The sequence below is a fragment of the Myotis nattereri genome (genome assembly GCF_964212035.1).
Source record: "Myotis nattereri genome assembly, chromosome: 14".
Taxonomy (NCBI): domain Eukaryota; kingdom Metazoa; phylum Chordata; class Mammalia; order Chiroptera; family Vespertilionidae; genus Myotis; species Myotis nattereri.
Window position 1 is genome coordinate 18,963,583 of NC_138089.1, and position 15,374 is coordinate 18,978,956.

Below are 15,374 nucleotides of genomic sequence, written 5' to 3' on the forward strand. Positions count from 1 at the left end.
CTCCCTATTATTATCCCCCACTTCCTTCATTCTTTTCTCTCTTCCTCCTTTCCGCCCTTTCCAGCCTCACCCCCTATCTCTCCTCCCTTTTTTCCTGTGTGTTAGCTATACTGGCCTTCTCGATTTTCAAGTGTACCATGCTCCCTCCTGCCTCAGACCCTTTGCACAGGCTGTCACTGATCCTAGCATGTTCTTTAGTCTCTGCAGACTTGATTCCTTTTCTTCTGAAAGCTCAGTTTCCCGAGGAGCTATATCATATGGTAGTTAACAATGTGGACATTGGAGTCAGACTGCCTGGCTTCAAATCCTAGGTGTGCCATTTATACTTTGGACAAGTTACTTCACCTTTCACTTCCTCAGTTTCTTTCTCCGCTCTTGTTTAGAACGATAGGGCTAATACATTACAGCTGTTGTTGTTACTATTTTACTACTTACTTTCTCAGGGAAGCTTCCTTGGTAAAACCCTTCACTGTGTTCTCATGAATAGCGTGAACTTACCAGAGCTCATGCCACAATCTTAATTGTGCTTTTATCTATGTCTGTGTGATGAATCGGTCTTCTCTGCTAGACTCCAAGCCCAAGAAGTGCACCCATATTTGGGTGTTATTTATGTGTGGTGAGCTCGCCTTCCCCCTGCCTAGCATAATAATATGTGCACGGGGGAGTGCTCAGCGGCGTGGGATTGAGTGAGGTCCCGCCAGATGACAGGCATTGCTGTGGGCAATGGAGTTGCTGAAGAGAATATGGGTGAAAATCCTGGCTGTCCTGGAGGTTAGATTCTAATGAGGGTGAAGGAGAGACAGACAATAAATTAATAAGTAAATATATGGAATTGCAGAGGTCAAGTAACTCTCTCTCCCAGGTCCTCAAATTTCCCATTTGTGGGATGGGGAAATTTGATTAAATGGCCCCAGGTTCTGTAAACCAGTGTATCTTAAAGAAGTCTTCTTTGACTTCTACTTCAGAATTACCAGGAGGTGCATGTTGAAAATCTAAGTTATTAGGCACCACCTATGCCGACTGAATCGGAACCTCGAGTAGGGCCTGGGAGTCTGCACTTTAGTCAGCACTTAGGTCATCTTTATGTTCATTATTCTGAGAGCCACTGATCTATGTTAGAAATACAGGGGCTAAAAAACGTAGTTAGAGTCTATGGCTAGATAGGTTTCATGTTCCTTATTAAAATGATAAGATAATAACTTTAGGTTAAGTTATAAGATAGGAGATTTTATCTGAAGACTTTTAAGAAGAGTAAATATAATGGTTTTTCAGGGAAAGATATTCTTCTATTTCTAGCTTTGAGATTGTATTGCCAAAGCTCTCTGTAGTAGTTTTGCTTGTAAAATCTGAATGAGGGAATGCTGGTTCAAAGCTATTAGTGATTATGTCTCCCTTTTGCAGTTTTTGAGCGATAGGATGTCAGTCTACTTGTTTTCTTTCTCCAAATTTACAGAAGTAAACATATTCCATATAATTTTCCATGTCATGAATTCTTGGCAGGATTTTATCATTTTTTTTCCCCCGGCCCTATTAAGATTTGATTTATTCTAGTTTAAATCCCAAAGAATTCCCAAATCTGAAACTACTCCCTTCCTTAAGCACTTCCTTTGAGGCCGAGGGGATGACTGGGAAGGAAGCTGAGGTCTGTGGGAGTCTGGCCCCTCAAACTGCCTCCACTACCTGATAATAGCACCAAGAGGGGCTACCTTCTTCTGTGTCTGCTAGTACTGTATTTTCAAAATGCACGTCTAAATGAGCTGATCACTAAGTTCCGGTCCCTTTGGGGAACTGCCTGAACCGTAATTGTTCAGTTTGCTGGGCCTCAGTCTCAGGCACATGAAAGCTGAATTGCACCATAGATGAGGAGTTGAGAGCTCAGATGTCTCAGAGGGCCTGGCAGGGAACAAAAATGAGGGAAGTGGGTTTGGTGTGATACAGTAGGGACTGTTGGTAACTGTGGTGAGCTGGAGAGTCCTTGACCTGTCTCATAGCATTCACGTTCAGATTTTTAAAAATTACAATGCTCAAGCCAAACCAAATAGCTCTGTGGGCTAGCTTTGACCTGTGAGCTGTTAGCTTGCAAACCCTATTTGCATTGACTCTTTTGCCTTTCACAGTAATGAAGAATAAAAGCAAACAGAGAGATTTATTTGAAGGGAATTTTCAAATGGTGCCACAACCACAATGCTAGCATATTTGAAAAGCACAGACAAAAATACTGACTAGGAAATGGTAAGGTCCTCTATAATGGGGCAAAGAATAGTAGATTTAAGTATTTATCCCAATGGGTGTCAAACTTCGGTATGCATCCAAATAATCTTACCAGTTAGGAGCTTCTTAAAATAATAGTTTCCAGGGTTCCATTTCCTGGCGATTCTGATTTAATTGCTCAGCTGTGGGGCCGGGAACTGGCGATTTTTAACAAGCACACACAGTGATTCTGATGCACATGGTCAGTAACCACACTTTGAGAAACACTAAATCTATGTTCTTCCATTGTAAGATGGGCAGAGGGCTCAGTGAGGGAAAATGACTTGAACCAGAAATTAAGAATTTGGTGCATGTGCAGCATCATTGGCCATTTCTGAGCCCTGGGCAGATATCATTAATCAACCGTGGCACAAGCTAACTCCTGAGCCAGCACTCCAGGAAGTCCCTTAGATTCTCAGCTGGCCCATGGTTGGGACTTTATTGCCTACCCCATGTTAGGATCGTCAGGCCACTCAGCTCACAGGTGATGAAATAGGACTTTTGACATCAAAAGCAGAAATATCAGAATGGTTGAGATTAAGTCCTATTTCATCACTTGTGAGCTGAGTGGCCTTAGGATCCTAACATGTCCTTAATGGCCTTTCCCTCATGAGTTCTAATTTTATCCACACAGAATTGAATAGATCCTCTGGAACGCGACACAGTGCAAAAAATAAAAGGATTAATTAAAAATTATAGAGTCATAAGGACATTGAGTTATGCGCTGTCTTTTGGCCATTGAATAGAACCCGGTAGGCATTATTCACCATTCCGCCTGGATTATTACATCCCAGGGAGTGTGTGACTCCTTTTCATTTCTAGGAACTTACTCAAACATTCGGAGCGTGAAAAAAATAATGCCACTTAGCAAGTTAAGATTGAGTATGACTTAGTCCGAGGATTGACACACAGAAGCTCAGCAGACAGAACCCCTGGTGTTTGTAAAGTGGTCTCCCAAGCCTTGCTGTGGCCACATGGTAGATAAGCAGCGGAGAAAAGCAGATAGCAGGGCCGGAGGCCACTGCAGTTCAGTTCCACCCAGTGATAAAGCGCAAATAGATTAGACCGTGCAGAGCCAGAGGAGTGCACCAGGAACACTTGCCAATGCAAATAAGACTAAAACAAGAACACATTGTTGGAATTTCTACAAGTTAGCTGTTAATCAAGTAGATCATGGCATATTAGGGCTTTTTAACACATGTTTTTGACATCTGGCCCTGTGCGGCTGACAGTTAAATTAGTTTTGTGATTGACGGAGAAATATTTTGGAGTATTGAATCATCAATAACACTTAAAAACGTTATACTGCTTGCTGATTTTTTTTGTCATCAATGCCCAGTCAATAGTACAAGTGCTTAGAGCAAATCAACCTGCTCTCCAAATGACTCGGACACCTTCCGGATGTTAACATACATACTTCATTTTATTTCCCTTCCTTTGAAGACAAGATGATCCCTCATTTGAGTCCTTACTTCTTCCATCAGGCTTTTTAATTGCCTGGTGTAGGCCAGACAGTTTGCCCAGCCCTTTGGATGTGAGCACTGCCCTTTGAGAAGCTGGCCCGGGAGGACGGGCATGCTGGAAGCCACGTGAAGGGTGCTGAGTGGGAAAAAATGCCACATGACCAGGCCAGAGTGATTCTTGGGAAGGTTTCCAAATAGTGAGGTGACACCGTCAGTTTGGGGCTTTAAAAATGTCACTCCAACAGCCATGTGGTGGATGTGATGAGATGGAGAGGGCCTGGTGGCTAGGTGACCTGCTCGAAGGCATTTGCATTAATTGTAGGCAAAAGGCAGCAAGGGCTCGGCTGCTGAAATTGTTAAAAGCCCTTGAGAGACTCCCCATACACTGAGGACATTTCCTTCTTTGGAGATCACATAATCATCCACTTCCCAGTGTCACAGACAGAGTAAAATAGGACTGTCACTGGAATCAAGAAGAAACAAATATAGGCTATTAATGACTCATTTGTTCTATTTCCACCCCCACTATTGTAATAATATACTTTATTTTAAAGTATTTTTAAGTAATTGTAAAACAATAATGGTAGTTTCCCCCCCACACCCCCCCCCCTTGAAAGCATTAGATACATAAATTACTATCATTGAGGTAGAACAGTTGCTTCCCTGGGGGATCTTAAATCACAGATGCAGTGTTCCAACTAACTTCCTTCTGCATTAAACACTAGTCTACATTGTCTTATGCATCAGGAATTGTCTTGTATTATGTACTTACAAGAATATAAAAGATAATATCAGGATATTTAAGTGTCATTGCCACACCAATATTTTTAAAAATATTTTTATTGATTTTAGAGAGGAAGGGAGAGGGAAAGAGAGTTAGAAACATCAATGATGAAAGAGAATCATTGATCGGCTGCCTCCTGCATGCCCCCTACTGGGGGTTGAGCCCACAACCCTGGCATGTGCCCTTGACCAGAATGGAACCTGGGACCCTTCAGTCTGCAGGCCGATGCTCTATCCACTGAGCCAAACCAGCCAGGGCCACACCAATATTTTTTAATGATGCTTTCAAAAAGGAAGTTCAGATATGTGTTGGGTAATTTGAAACAAATTTTAGAAATCTAACTCAAACTTTTCTCAAGTGGGACTTTCCTTAAAAAAAAGTTTCTTATTTTGATATCAGTAAAGTTGCTCAGTTTGGGAGACATTGTCTACCAGAGTAGTATTTTTTAAAAATATGTTTTATTGATTTTAGAGAGAGAGAGGAAGGGAGAGGGAAACATTTATTGGCTACTTCCTGCATGCCCCCTACCGGCAATTAATCCTGCAACCTAGGCATGTAACCTGACTGGGAATCAAACCAGCGACCTCTTGTTGCATAGGATGATGCTCAACCAACTGATTCACACCTGTCGGCCAGCATGTCATTTTTATTTCAGTATGAAAGTCATGGGCAGACAGGTCCTCAGATCTCCTTGGATGGCTCCATGCTTATGTTGTTGTCAGTGTGTTTTCATGGGCTTAGCTAAGACTAAGAGATCCCTGGCTGTCAGCCTAGGCTTTCTGTTTGTGAGCTGAGCCACCTTGGATGAGTCAGTTGACCTTTCTGTGCCTGGGTTCCCTCATTTCTGCACTGTGCCTAGTAGCCGTGGTTGAGACCTCGCTGTTGTGCTGAGGACTAGGTAAGCAGGCAGGTTATAGTACCTAACACATACTAAGCTCTCAGTAAAGGAAAGCTGCAATGTGAACTTTACTCCAATTTAAGCAATGTTTTGGAGTCTCTACTGATTGCCAATAAACCACTGAAAAAATCTGAAAGTAAATGAACATCTCCAAACACATTGGGAAATCACTTACACATTCAGCTAATTCTTAATTTTGTTTCAAGTTTTCACTTGAGTCCGTCCTAAGTCCTGCCCCACTTCAATCCACTTTCTGGTCAGAGAAGCATCTTCTGAAACCAAGGAAAGTTCTCTGCCATCAGATGGGAAGACCAGCAGAGAGGTTTGGGCCGGCAAGGCTTTGGCTGGTTTGGCGTCTTGGTGCCTGAGCCTCTCTCTGCTGGAATTGCTCTTGACATTTTCCAAGCACCACCATGAACCAAAACAGCCTCAGAGCTTGAACATTAATATCCCTTGTGACTCTATGATGCTAACTTTCATCAACAAGCCAAAAGCTGTATTGATTGTCTGTTATGCCTCTCTTCACACACCCAGTTTTTAATCTTGTGTATTGATTCTTGTAGAGAATTGCTTACATTTATTGCCTCATTTCTTTTGGTAGCATGTCTTGCCATATATACTGATGGGTTTTCACTTTTTTTTTTTTTACAATTGCCTCCCAGGAAAGAATTATTGAGCGCTTGAAAGAACAGCGGGAAAGAGATGATCGGGAAAGACTAGAAGAGATAGAATCTTTCCGAAAAGAGAACAAAGACCTTAAAGACAAGGTCAATGCTTTGCAAGCTGAACTGACTGAGAAAGAGGTGAGTCTGGAGAAACAAACGAACCATGTTGATAGTTCTCATAAAATCCTATTCATGGCAGCCTCAAGACACTAAAGACTAAATTTGAGGGCCTCTGTGAAGGCTTGGGGAACATAGTTACCCTTCTTTGTAAAGCTGTCTGAATTCAAAGGAAAATATATACTGTAACTCTCTTCATCGGTGATGCTCAATGCAGACCTTCTCTACTAGCTGCATGTGGTGTAGTTCCTTGAAATTCTTCTTGATGTCTTGGCCTAGATGCCATTGTCCCATGATATTTTTGTTTGAGAGAACAACAAAAACATCTATACTAATAAAAGGTTAATATGCTAATTAGACCAGGAGACCTTCTGGGAGACCGGCCAGGGAGGGTAGTTGTGACTCTATGATGCATCAGGCCAGCTGGGAGGGCTATTGGGGGCCATGAGGCCGGCAGGGGAGGGCAGTTGGGGGCCATCAGGCGGGCCAGGGAGGGCAGTTGGGGGCCATGAGGCTGGCAGGGGAGGGCAGATGGGGGCAAGAAGTCTGGTGACAGGGGTAATTGGGGGTGAGCAGGCCAGTAGGAAGAGTGGTTAGGGGTGATCGGGCAGACAGGCAGGTGACCTGTTAGGAGCCAGGGGTCCTGATTGTGAGAGGGATGTCCGACTGCCGGACATCCCCCGAGGTGTCTCAGATCAGAGAGGATGCAGGCCGGGCTGAGAGACAACCCCCCACCCCCCACCCCATGTGCACGAATTGCGTCCACTGGGCCTCTTCAATAATAATAACAGTTCCACTTTATTGAAGGCCTTTTGTGTGCTTACCTTGGGTTGGGTGATTTACATTCATCTATGCTTCTCAAATGGATCACTCAATACTCAGGTTAAAAGATATGGTACTAGGCTGGACACAAAGGTATAGGTTAAATGTGGCTGCTCTTCTGGGACATCATTTTCACATTATGGTAAATAGTTTAAAATAATAATTTTATGTTGGCGCAAACATGGAAACAGAAAACAGATCTCACCTGCATTTTTACAGTAAAACAATATACTTTAAAGAAACTTCTTGTTGGGGGTTATGGAGAGGATGCTTTGGGCTACAACCCAATACTCTTCAGTTTACTTACGGGTGCTTGGGGGAGAGGTTTGAGAAGCAGTAATGCACATTATTCAGTCTCCAAAACTCTGAGACATGCGCTATTGTTCATGGTCCCTTCACCCTCTCCTGCAGGGCTGTTCCAGACCTTTCTCTCTGCTGGGCTTCCTCACTGCAGAGTTGCCCATTTCCCAGCTGCAAACTGTTACCTCAACCAATGGGTTCTGATAATTCTGTATGAATCAAAGTACAGTCTAAATTTGGAATCCAAGAAGGGAAGAATGGATGAGGAATAGGAGTTTGGAAGAAACGCAGAAGCAAAATTTATGCACCCTAAAATTTAAAGTGAAAATTTAAGTTTTTTAGAGAGGAGATTCCAGTTTTGATATGAAAATAAACAATGTAAATCCTCTTTCAACTCTATTTCCTGATCATTCAACCTGGGGATCTATAACTACTATAGTTGATATGCGACAGAAGCATAGAACTTTGCAGCATTCTTCGCCAAGGGCAAGTGTTCTTTATGGGTTTGCAAGTTGAAATACACACACGTACACAGACACACACACACTCACACACTCACACACCCACACACCCACACACCCCTATTTGAAACGAGATCTTGATAACATGGCGGAGCATAAGTTTTAACTGAAAATAATTTTGTAAACAGTGCCTACTCTGTATGAATTTCAGACAGGCATTTCAGCAAACATTTATTGTTCCTGTATAATAATGTGCCTGCCATCGGGCTGGGAGAGTCAGTCAAACTTGCACCAGGGAAACAGAACTGTATTAAGAAATTTAACCATATTAAGAAATTTATTGCAGGGAATTGGCTTACATACTTAGGGAGGCTGGCTCATTTTAAAATGTAGAGACAAGTCCAAAATGCATCAGGAAGGGCAGACTGGAGACCCTCAGAGGGTAGGTGACGCTGGGGTCCACAGGTGCAATTCCCTCTGTCTCAGGGAAGCCTCAGTTCTGCTCTTCAGACCTTTCAACGGAGAGGATCAGGCCCACCCAGATGATGGAGAATAATATCCTTTATTAGAGTCAGCTGACTGTAGATGTTAGTCACATCTACAGAATCTCTTCACAGCAACAACCCAGATCAGTGTCTGATTGAAGAACTGGGGATGACAGCCTAGCCAAGTTGACACGCAAAGCTGTTACACCCAGCAGTTTAAAAGTTATCTGGAAAAAAACATGTAATTGTTGTCAGCAGGGAGCTTATAATTGAGATGGGGTGGTAACAGTCCTCACCAGGGCAGGATGTGTGGAGTATAAGGTCCTTTATTATTTCTGGTGGAGTGATCTGATAAAGAGTATTGCTATTGGAGTTGGAGACCTGGGTTTGAGACCTGCATCTCCCTTTCATAGCCTGATGACATTGGAAAAGACACGTAGCTCATGTGAGCTTCAGTTTCCTGACCTGAAGAATAAGAATGGCTAACCTGCCCCTCAGATGGTTACGAGGAGCTGGGCTGCTGGCTGGGTAATGGTGGTAGTATTTTCATCAACAAGGTGATGCCAGTACCCGGGAAGCAGCCCAGAATTAAAGTATCAGCATCATTTACTGAGAGAGCATTGAATGCTTAGTGTCTCCCTATGTGTTGCAGAGGGGTGTAGAAATGTGAACGTTTTAGTCACCTAGATAGATGTTGCTAATGATTTCATATATAGTGATGGACATTGCCCTCCCAGCCAGCAATGTTATGTTCTGTGATATATGTAGGCAACTACTTCTTTTTTTAGTTTTTTTAGAATTTAGACTGTACAGGGAAGCCCTTAGTTTCTGGGTATGAATGATGGATGGAACAATTTAGGTGACCCCGTGTCCGAGTTGGAGAGATTCATTCTATCTGCTGAATCTGGATTTACAGAGGACTGGAACAGAAAGTCTACTCTACATTTTAATATAACTTTATCTTTGATGACACAGAAGATGTTTGAAAATCCATTGGCCATTTGTCTGTTAAAGAAATGGAATTTTATCACAACTTAATAGGGTATTTCTTTTATACGTGATTTTCCCTGAGAGGGAGGGTGGGAAAGCACTAAAGCTCGTATTTTCTTTCCTATTTGTCTTAGAGTCTGCAAGACCTGACAGCAATAAATGTAAATGGAGGTTCAGGGTGTCTGTTTTGCCATGACATGTAAAGACCACCTCGGGACTTAGATCATTAGCAGGACTTGGAGACATGAAACATGCCTTTACTGACCACACCATTTGGTCACATTTGATTCTGTTGCAATTAGATCCTGCTCGGTTCTGTAAGCTGGCCAACTTTAATTTCCTGGCCAGAGCAGACTATTGTTACGTTAGTAAGACTATATTTACTCTTTCGGCCTAATGCACACGTTATTGCTATGTATAGAATCAGTGTATTCAAATAGAAGGCACCGCTGGTAGAAATACCAGTGTTTTCCTTCCTTACTGGTGTTCTTTTTCTTTCAGTCTAGTTTAATTGACCTCAAGGAGCACGCATCTTCACTAGCCTCAGCAGGGCTGAAAAGGGACTCGAAATTAAAATCTCTAGAAATAGCCATCGAACAAAAGAAAGAAGAATGTACCAAACTGGAAGCACAGTTAAAAAAGGTAAGTGAGGCCGAAGGAAAAAAAACAAACATGTTCATTTTGTAATGAATTTATAAAATGGGAAAGGACAAGAAACAAACCCCTTATCTTTCACTGTCTGCTGATAACTTTATTCCTAAGAAGTCTGCATCAAATCTGTCTGTGAACCTGAAAAATTATCTTAGGTTTCCTGTCTGAAAAAAAAAATTTTTCTTTTGAAAAATACATGAAAATAGTAGTGGAAGTAAAAACAAAATATAAAAGCCAGCCATTACTCTCTGGGCAAATCTCAACTATGAAAAGAGATAAATGGAAATATTTGCAACCAACCAAAGAATCCGGGGCCCAATTATACGTTGACAAAGTTTTACTACTTTTAGAAATAGGTCAGTTTTTCTATTGGAACTTTGCAAAGTTTACCTGACAACATTAAATTTCTAGACAGTCACCAAAAGAGTCAAAGTCCCTGGAATATCTGTGGGACGACTCTTTCTATTTGACCTAAACTGGCCCTACTTTCTGAGGAAGCTTGTTTTATGTGAAGGCTTTGGGAAAAAATGCAGGGTCTTTATATCGCAGTGTTAACATGTTTTCCTGGGCTGGACATTTCTGTGCAGCATATTCCCAGTCATGCATCATGCCTTTGACTCTTTCCCTGTGTTGTTTGGTGCGTCTGCATTCATTGTTCACCTAAAACTCATAACATTATGAGTTTAAGCATTTTGTTTCCCTTTGACAACGTATAGACTTATTCAAAGGAGATGAGAAGAATCTAAAAAAATGAAACAAAGCATATAAGAATTTGACTATGTATAATTCACAGCACATTGGATGGGGATTTATTTGCTGAAGTTATGAAACTATGATATGGATGATAGGGATGTGAAACATTATATATATCTGTGGAGAAATTATTCTGGATACCTTAAAATTTAATAGACTATTTTATATGATGCAATATGTAACTGACATGTGATTGATTATACTATGTTTACTTTACCATGGAATTTGAGGAAATTGTCATGAGAAATTTCTCACTAATAAAGCCTCCTTACCAATACAGAAAAGCTAAATATACAGATCAAATCCCCTTGTAACAAAACTGCAAGAAAATCTCTATATTGCAAAATCTGTTTCCCAATCTACTCAACATCTCACTTTTTCCCCCCAAGCAATTTCCAGTTAAGCAGAAATCTTGAACAATAAATAGAAGAATTCAAACTGCCCATTTGAGGGTGTTTAAATGGAGATTGACTTGGCTATTCATGCAGTGGGCGTAAATATACATTCTTGACACATATATACATGTGTTCTGCAATATGTTATACATGCACATGCATACCAAGAACTGTACTTTTTGTTTACCGAACAGTTTTGTAAAGTCCATAAAGCAGGCTCTAAGATAACTCTGTGAAAGAGGGGATGTCATTGGCTCTCTTTGATGGTCCTTCGTGTTATCTCATCTTCATCAACTCTGAGGAGCCAATTTGGAGATGAGGGCATTCCATACATTATTTCTGCAGATTATTTCTCTAGACACCCTCCCTTTTCATGTAAGTCATCTATGAGATTTAAAACCCTTTAGTAATGAATTAAAAGGGAGAGGTCCACATATTGATGCTTAAGATTTCCATGTATATATGAATTGACTAGTTTAATAAATCAGCATCTATGCAATTCAATTTTGTTTCTTTCAACATAGCTATGGTTCGACCGAGAAATCATTTCGAGCATGTGGTTTCCTTTAACACACAGGAAGACGCCATATACTGAAATTCACAAATCAAGTTTTGTAAACATTTTAGCATTATTCTTGACAATATTTTAATATTCTGCCACATCACTAGAATTAAAGTAACAAATATGGTTGTCTTGCTCTAAAGGACTTACTTAATTTATGAAAATATAATTATACTATAATCTTTGCTTATAGTATCTCCTAAATGCATAGTATAGTGAGATTAAATAAGTTAATTATAATTTAAATATTTTCATACCTAACCTGCAGATGCTATTTTGTTATTTTTGGCTCTCTAGCATCAACTAAATTCAAAAGTTTAAAATACTTTTTCTAGTAGTCTTTAATTTCTGCTAATAAATAGTTCTGTAAAAACCTCAAGTACCCATCACCTTAAAAAGAATTGAGATCTACATGAAATATTTGAAAATATAAGCCAACAGTATGTGAATATACATATAAACACATCATTTACTCATGGAAAAATAAGCAGCTATAAAAGCTTAAGGAGTGTCTGGGCCTCCCTTTAAATAAAAGGGTATGTGACTTGTGAATAAAATATAAAGGGTTACTAAATGAAAGCTGAAAACATAATAGTTTTATTATGTCATAAATAAACCATGAATTCCCAATGGAATTTTGCTCACAATTTGTGAGTGTCCAGGTATTTTTGCCATAAAATCTACACAATGTAGATGTGTTTAGCTGAACAGAAACCTTGTCTGCCAGTGACAATGGAGTCCAAATGGTGATTTAAATTTGTCTTTTTTTTTGTCTTATAAACAATTCTTGAAATTAGTAAAGTGAGTGATTATATAAAAGTTTGTGGAAAACATTCCACATACATAGTTGCTTTTAACCCTTTATTATACTGTGTTAATTAAATACTTTGTGATGAAAAATGGTTACAGGCAGAAAAAGAACTATTTCTTACACATTCCATCCTAGGTCTTAAAAACAATGCAATCAAATGTTCTCATGTGAGGAAATCTCTACTGATAGGCTGATAAAATGGTACTAACCAAATAATGCAGAACTACTAGTTATGTGTGTGTTTTATAAACTAGTGCATTCATTAATCTTAAATAGACACCTAGGGGTGGAGAAGAACGAGTCAGGGATACATGGATTGATTTGTCTTTCAAAAGACTATTTGATGCTTGATATGTGGAAGCATATTTACCTTAGATGACTAGAAATCAATTGAGAAGCAATAGCAATGTGAAATGTTATGATTTGCGATCTTTGTTAATTTCTGAGGAGGGTGTTTTTTTAACCATGGTAAAGTTATTTACTTCATTAAAGTTGAAGAAATAAAAAAATTCAGGCTCTTCAAAGTCACATATTTTAGTGTAAAGCAAAGTGAAAATTTCCTACAGTATTTTACCTTCTGCACCTTGCTGTTGGGCCCCAAGTTAATGATGCAGGTATTTGAGAACTAGAACTTGAGAGTGCTATTTAAAATAATGTTTTGTACACTTAAGTCCGCAAACATTGAACTCTCTACACAACATAGACAGGAGAGCATTGCAGATTCTTAAACACTTGGATCATAGTAGGGTAGTCACTGAAAACGATATTTTTTATTAATTACAAACTAACAGTAAGAAATTGGTAATGAACAATGGATAATGCTGTTTTTGGTTCCCTCTATTCTTCCTGCTGACTGAAATTTTTACTTCTTCCCTTTACTCTTAATCCTGTAATGTCTTGCTTACTGATATTTTGCTATTGCTAACCTGCTGTTTGCTGATCTATGTTTTTCTAAAGTTAGACTGAATAGAAAATTCAGGCTTGTGTTAATATAAAAGAAGAGCTATAAATTCAATGATAAGATTTAATTAATCTTTTATTATTACCATCTTTGAAGTTCAGGTAATAAATTGCAAGCTTGGCCAAAAGTACTTCTCCTGATTCATTGCTAGAGGCCAGCACTTCATGTATCATCAAAAGTGGACAGCTTTCTTTATTTCATGGGTTATTTAACTTGAGAAAGGGAAAGTAACACAAACCTTAAATTTCTTATTCCAGCTATTCTTTTCTAGGAGCCAAAGTCAACATTTCTATTTCCCCAGAGCCTCTCACTTTCACTGTGGAATGTTTAGAAACTGAAATTTCTTCTTTTTTAACGACCAGTTTGTCTGTGCAAATGCACTGGATTTGTTGAGCTAATGCTGTTTTTCTGGATCTTTCCTTCTTTCCCTTGTCTGTGCTTCAATGCCTCCCCAACTTTGCAATGTAGCAAGCTGAGCAGTTGTTCAATCAGATGTACAACCCAGTAAGTCATTTCTGAAAGTTCCTGCTGTAACATATCAAAGCATGAGGATCCATTGATCACATGTCACAGTGTGCCATACTGGGGAGGTTTGGAAAATATTTATGAGTCTCTTCCCATTTCCGTTTTGTCAGAAGAAATGACCTGTGCGCAGTCCACTGCCATTTCTTTTGAGTGAGAAATTTAAAAACTGAGAATCCAGGGATATGTTGCCAGCTTTGATATTACCTTCTTCAAGCCAAGGCTATAGAAAAGCAGAGGTCAACTGCAGATCTAGGCTCAAGGAATTCTTAGATCCTTAAATTCATACTCGTGTAGCAAACAAGTCAATGTGTGCTACATTCCAACGATAGACGTTAAAATAGGTTTAGATCTAAAAATAGGGCTATGCTCTCTGAGATTGGTAAATGCCTAACATTATTGTGGGTTTTATAAGAGTCAAAAACGTGTCATTTGGCTGAGGACGAACTAAAACATAGCCTCCTAATCACAACAGATCGTAACAGTTCTGATTATAGCTTCATGGTTCAAAACAGGTGACTAGTAAAAATATGTGTAAGATGGTCAAGATTCCATCACTGATTTATTTTATCCTAATGACAGGGATGCATTTATGGGAAGCAGTTTGTTTCTTTAACATAGTTTAAAGAAGGGCTTTTCTTGCTTTGTCAACTCAAGTTGCTTACTGGGAGACATATTGCCTGAAGGTGACCAGACTTTGTCATTTGGCAGATGTGATCTGTGCCATCATGCATTCCAGTTACCTCCTATTTATAAATGCCCATCACAAGGAAAAGGAGTGGGATGGATGAAGGAAACACCTTAGCCCACCACTTTTTGTTAAGCCGCTGCTCCAGAAACCAAGGCATGACACACAGGATGCTGGGTGTCTTTCATTAGATTCAGGCTCCACCCTCCACTCTTTTATTTTTGCAAACTGAATTCCTCATGCCCTGTTGGGGGTTCTTTATTAACCTCTTTCCCCAAATATGATTTTTAGTGGAGCAGCAAAAAACATCCAAATTTCCTGTCCTTTAACATTTGAATGGAAGTTTTAATATGCAGGCTCAAGACAGGGTGGAGGTGAGGAAAGACAAATAAGACTGGAATATCTTCAAGCCTGAAAACTGACCCGGGGGAAAATGAGTGTTTTCTTTAGATCATTTAAAAAAAGACATAAAGGAATCCCACTGAAATTGTGTCATTCTGGCTGGTGAAGGACAGTAAGGAAACCTAAGTATGTCACATTTTGGGGTTGTGCTGGACGCATGGGGAGCCCACGTGTCTCTGTAGGATCCCCGATTTAACAGGAGCAGGGCAGGCGTTCACCATCCCTAGTGGGGTAGGTTGGCCCAAAGAAATAGTTCTGTGGACTTTTAGCCCATTTCCAGAAATGTTGATGATGTGGCACTTGCTGGACTTTGCCTTTCTTTCACCCCAGTGATGGGCCCCCAGGATGCAAAAGTGAACTTTTAAGTCCTTTAAGTGACTAATTCTAAAGTCAT

At 40.0% G+C, this 15,374-nt stretch overlaps 1 protein-coding gene across 1 annotated transcript in view; it reads left to right on the top strand.

Moving 5' to 3' along the window:
• ERC2 (ELKS/RAB6-interacting/CAST family member 2) overlaps positions 1–15,374 on the top strand; it is an 871,001-nt gene that overhangs the window by 394,220 nt on the left and 461,407 nt on the right. The window contains exons 10-12 of the mRNA XM_081105973.1: positions 6,058–6,198; positions 9,737–9,877; positions 13,837–13,872. Of these exons, the coding sequence (XP_080962099.1) occupies positions 6,058–6,198; positions 9,737–9,877; positions 13,837–13,872 (318 nt within the window). The remainder of the gene's footprint in view (positions 1–6,057; positions 6,199–9,736; positions 9,878–13,836; positions 13,873–15,374) is intronic.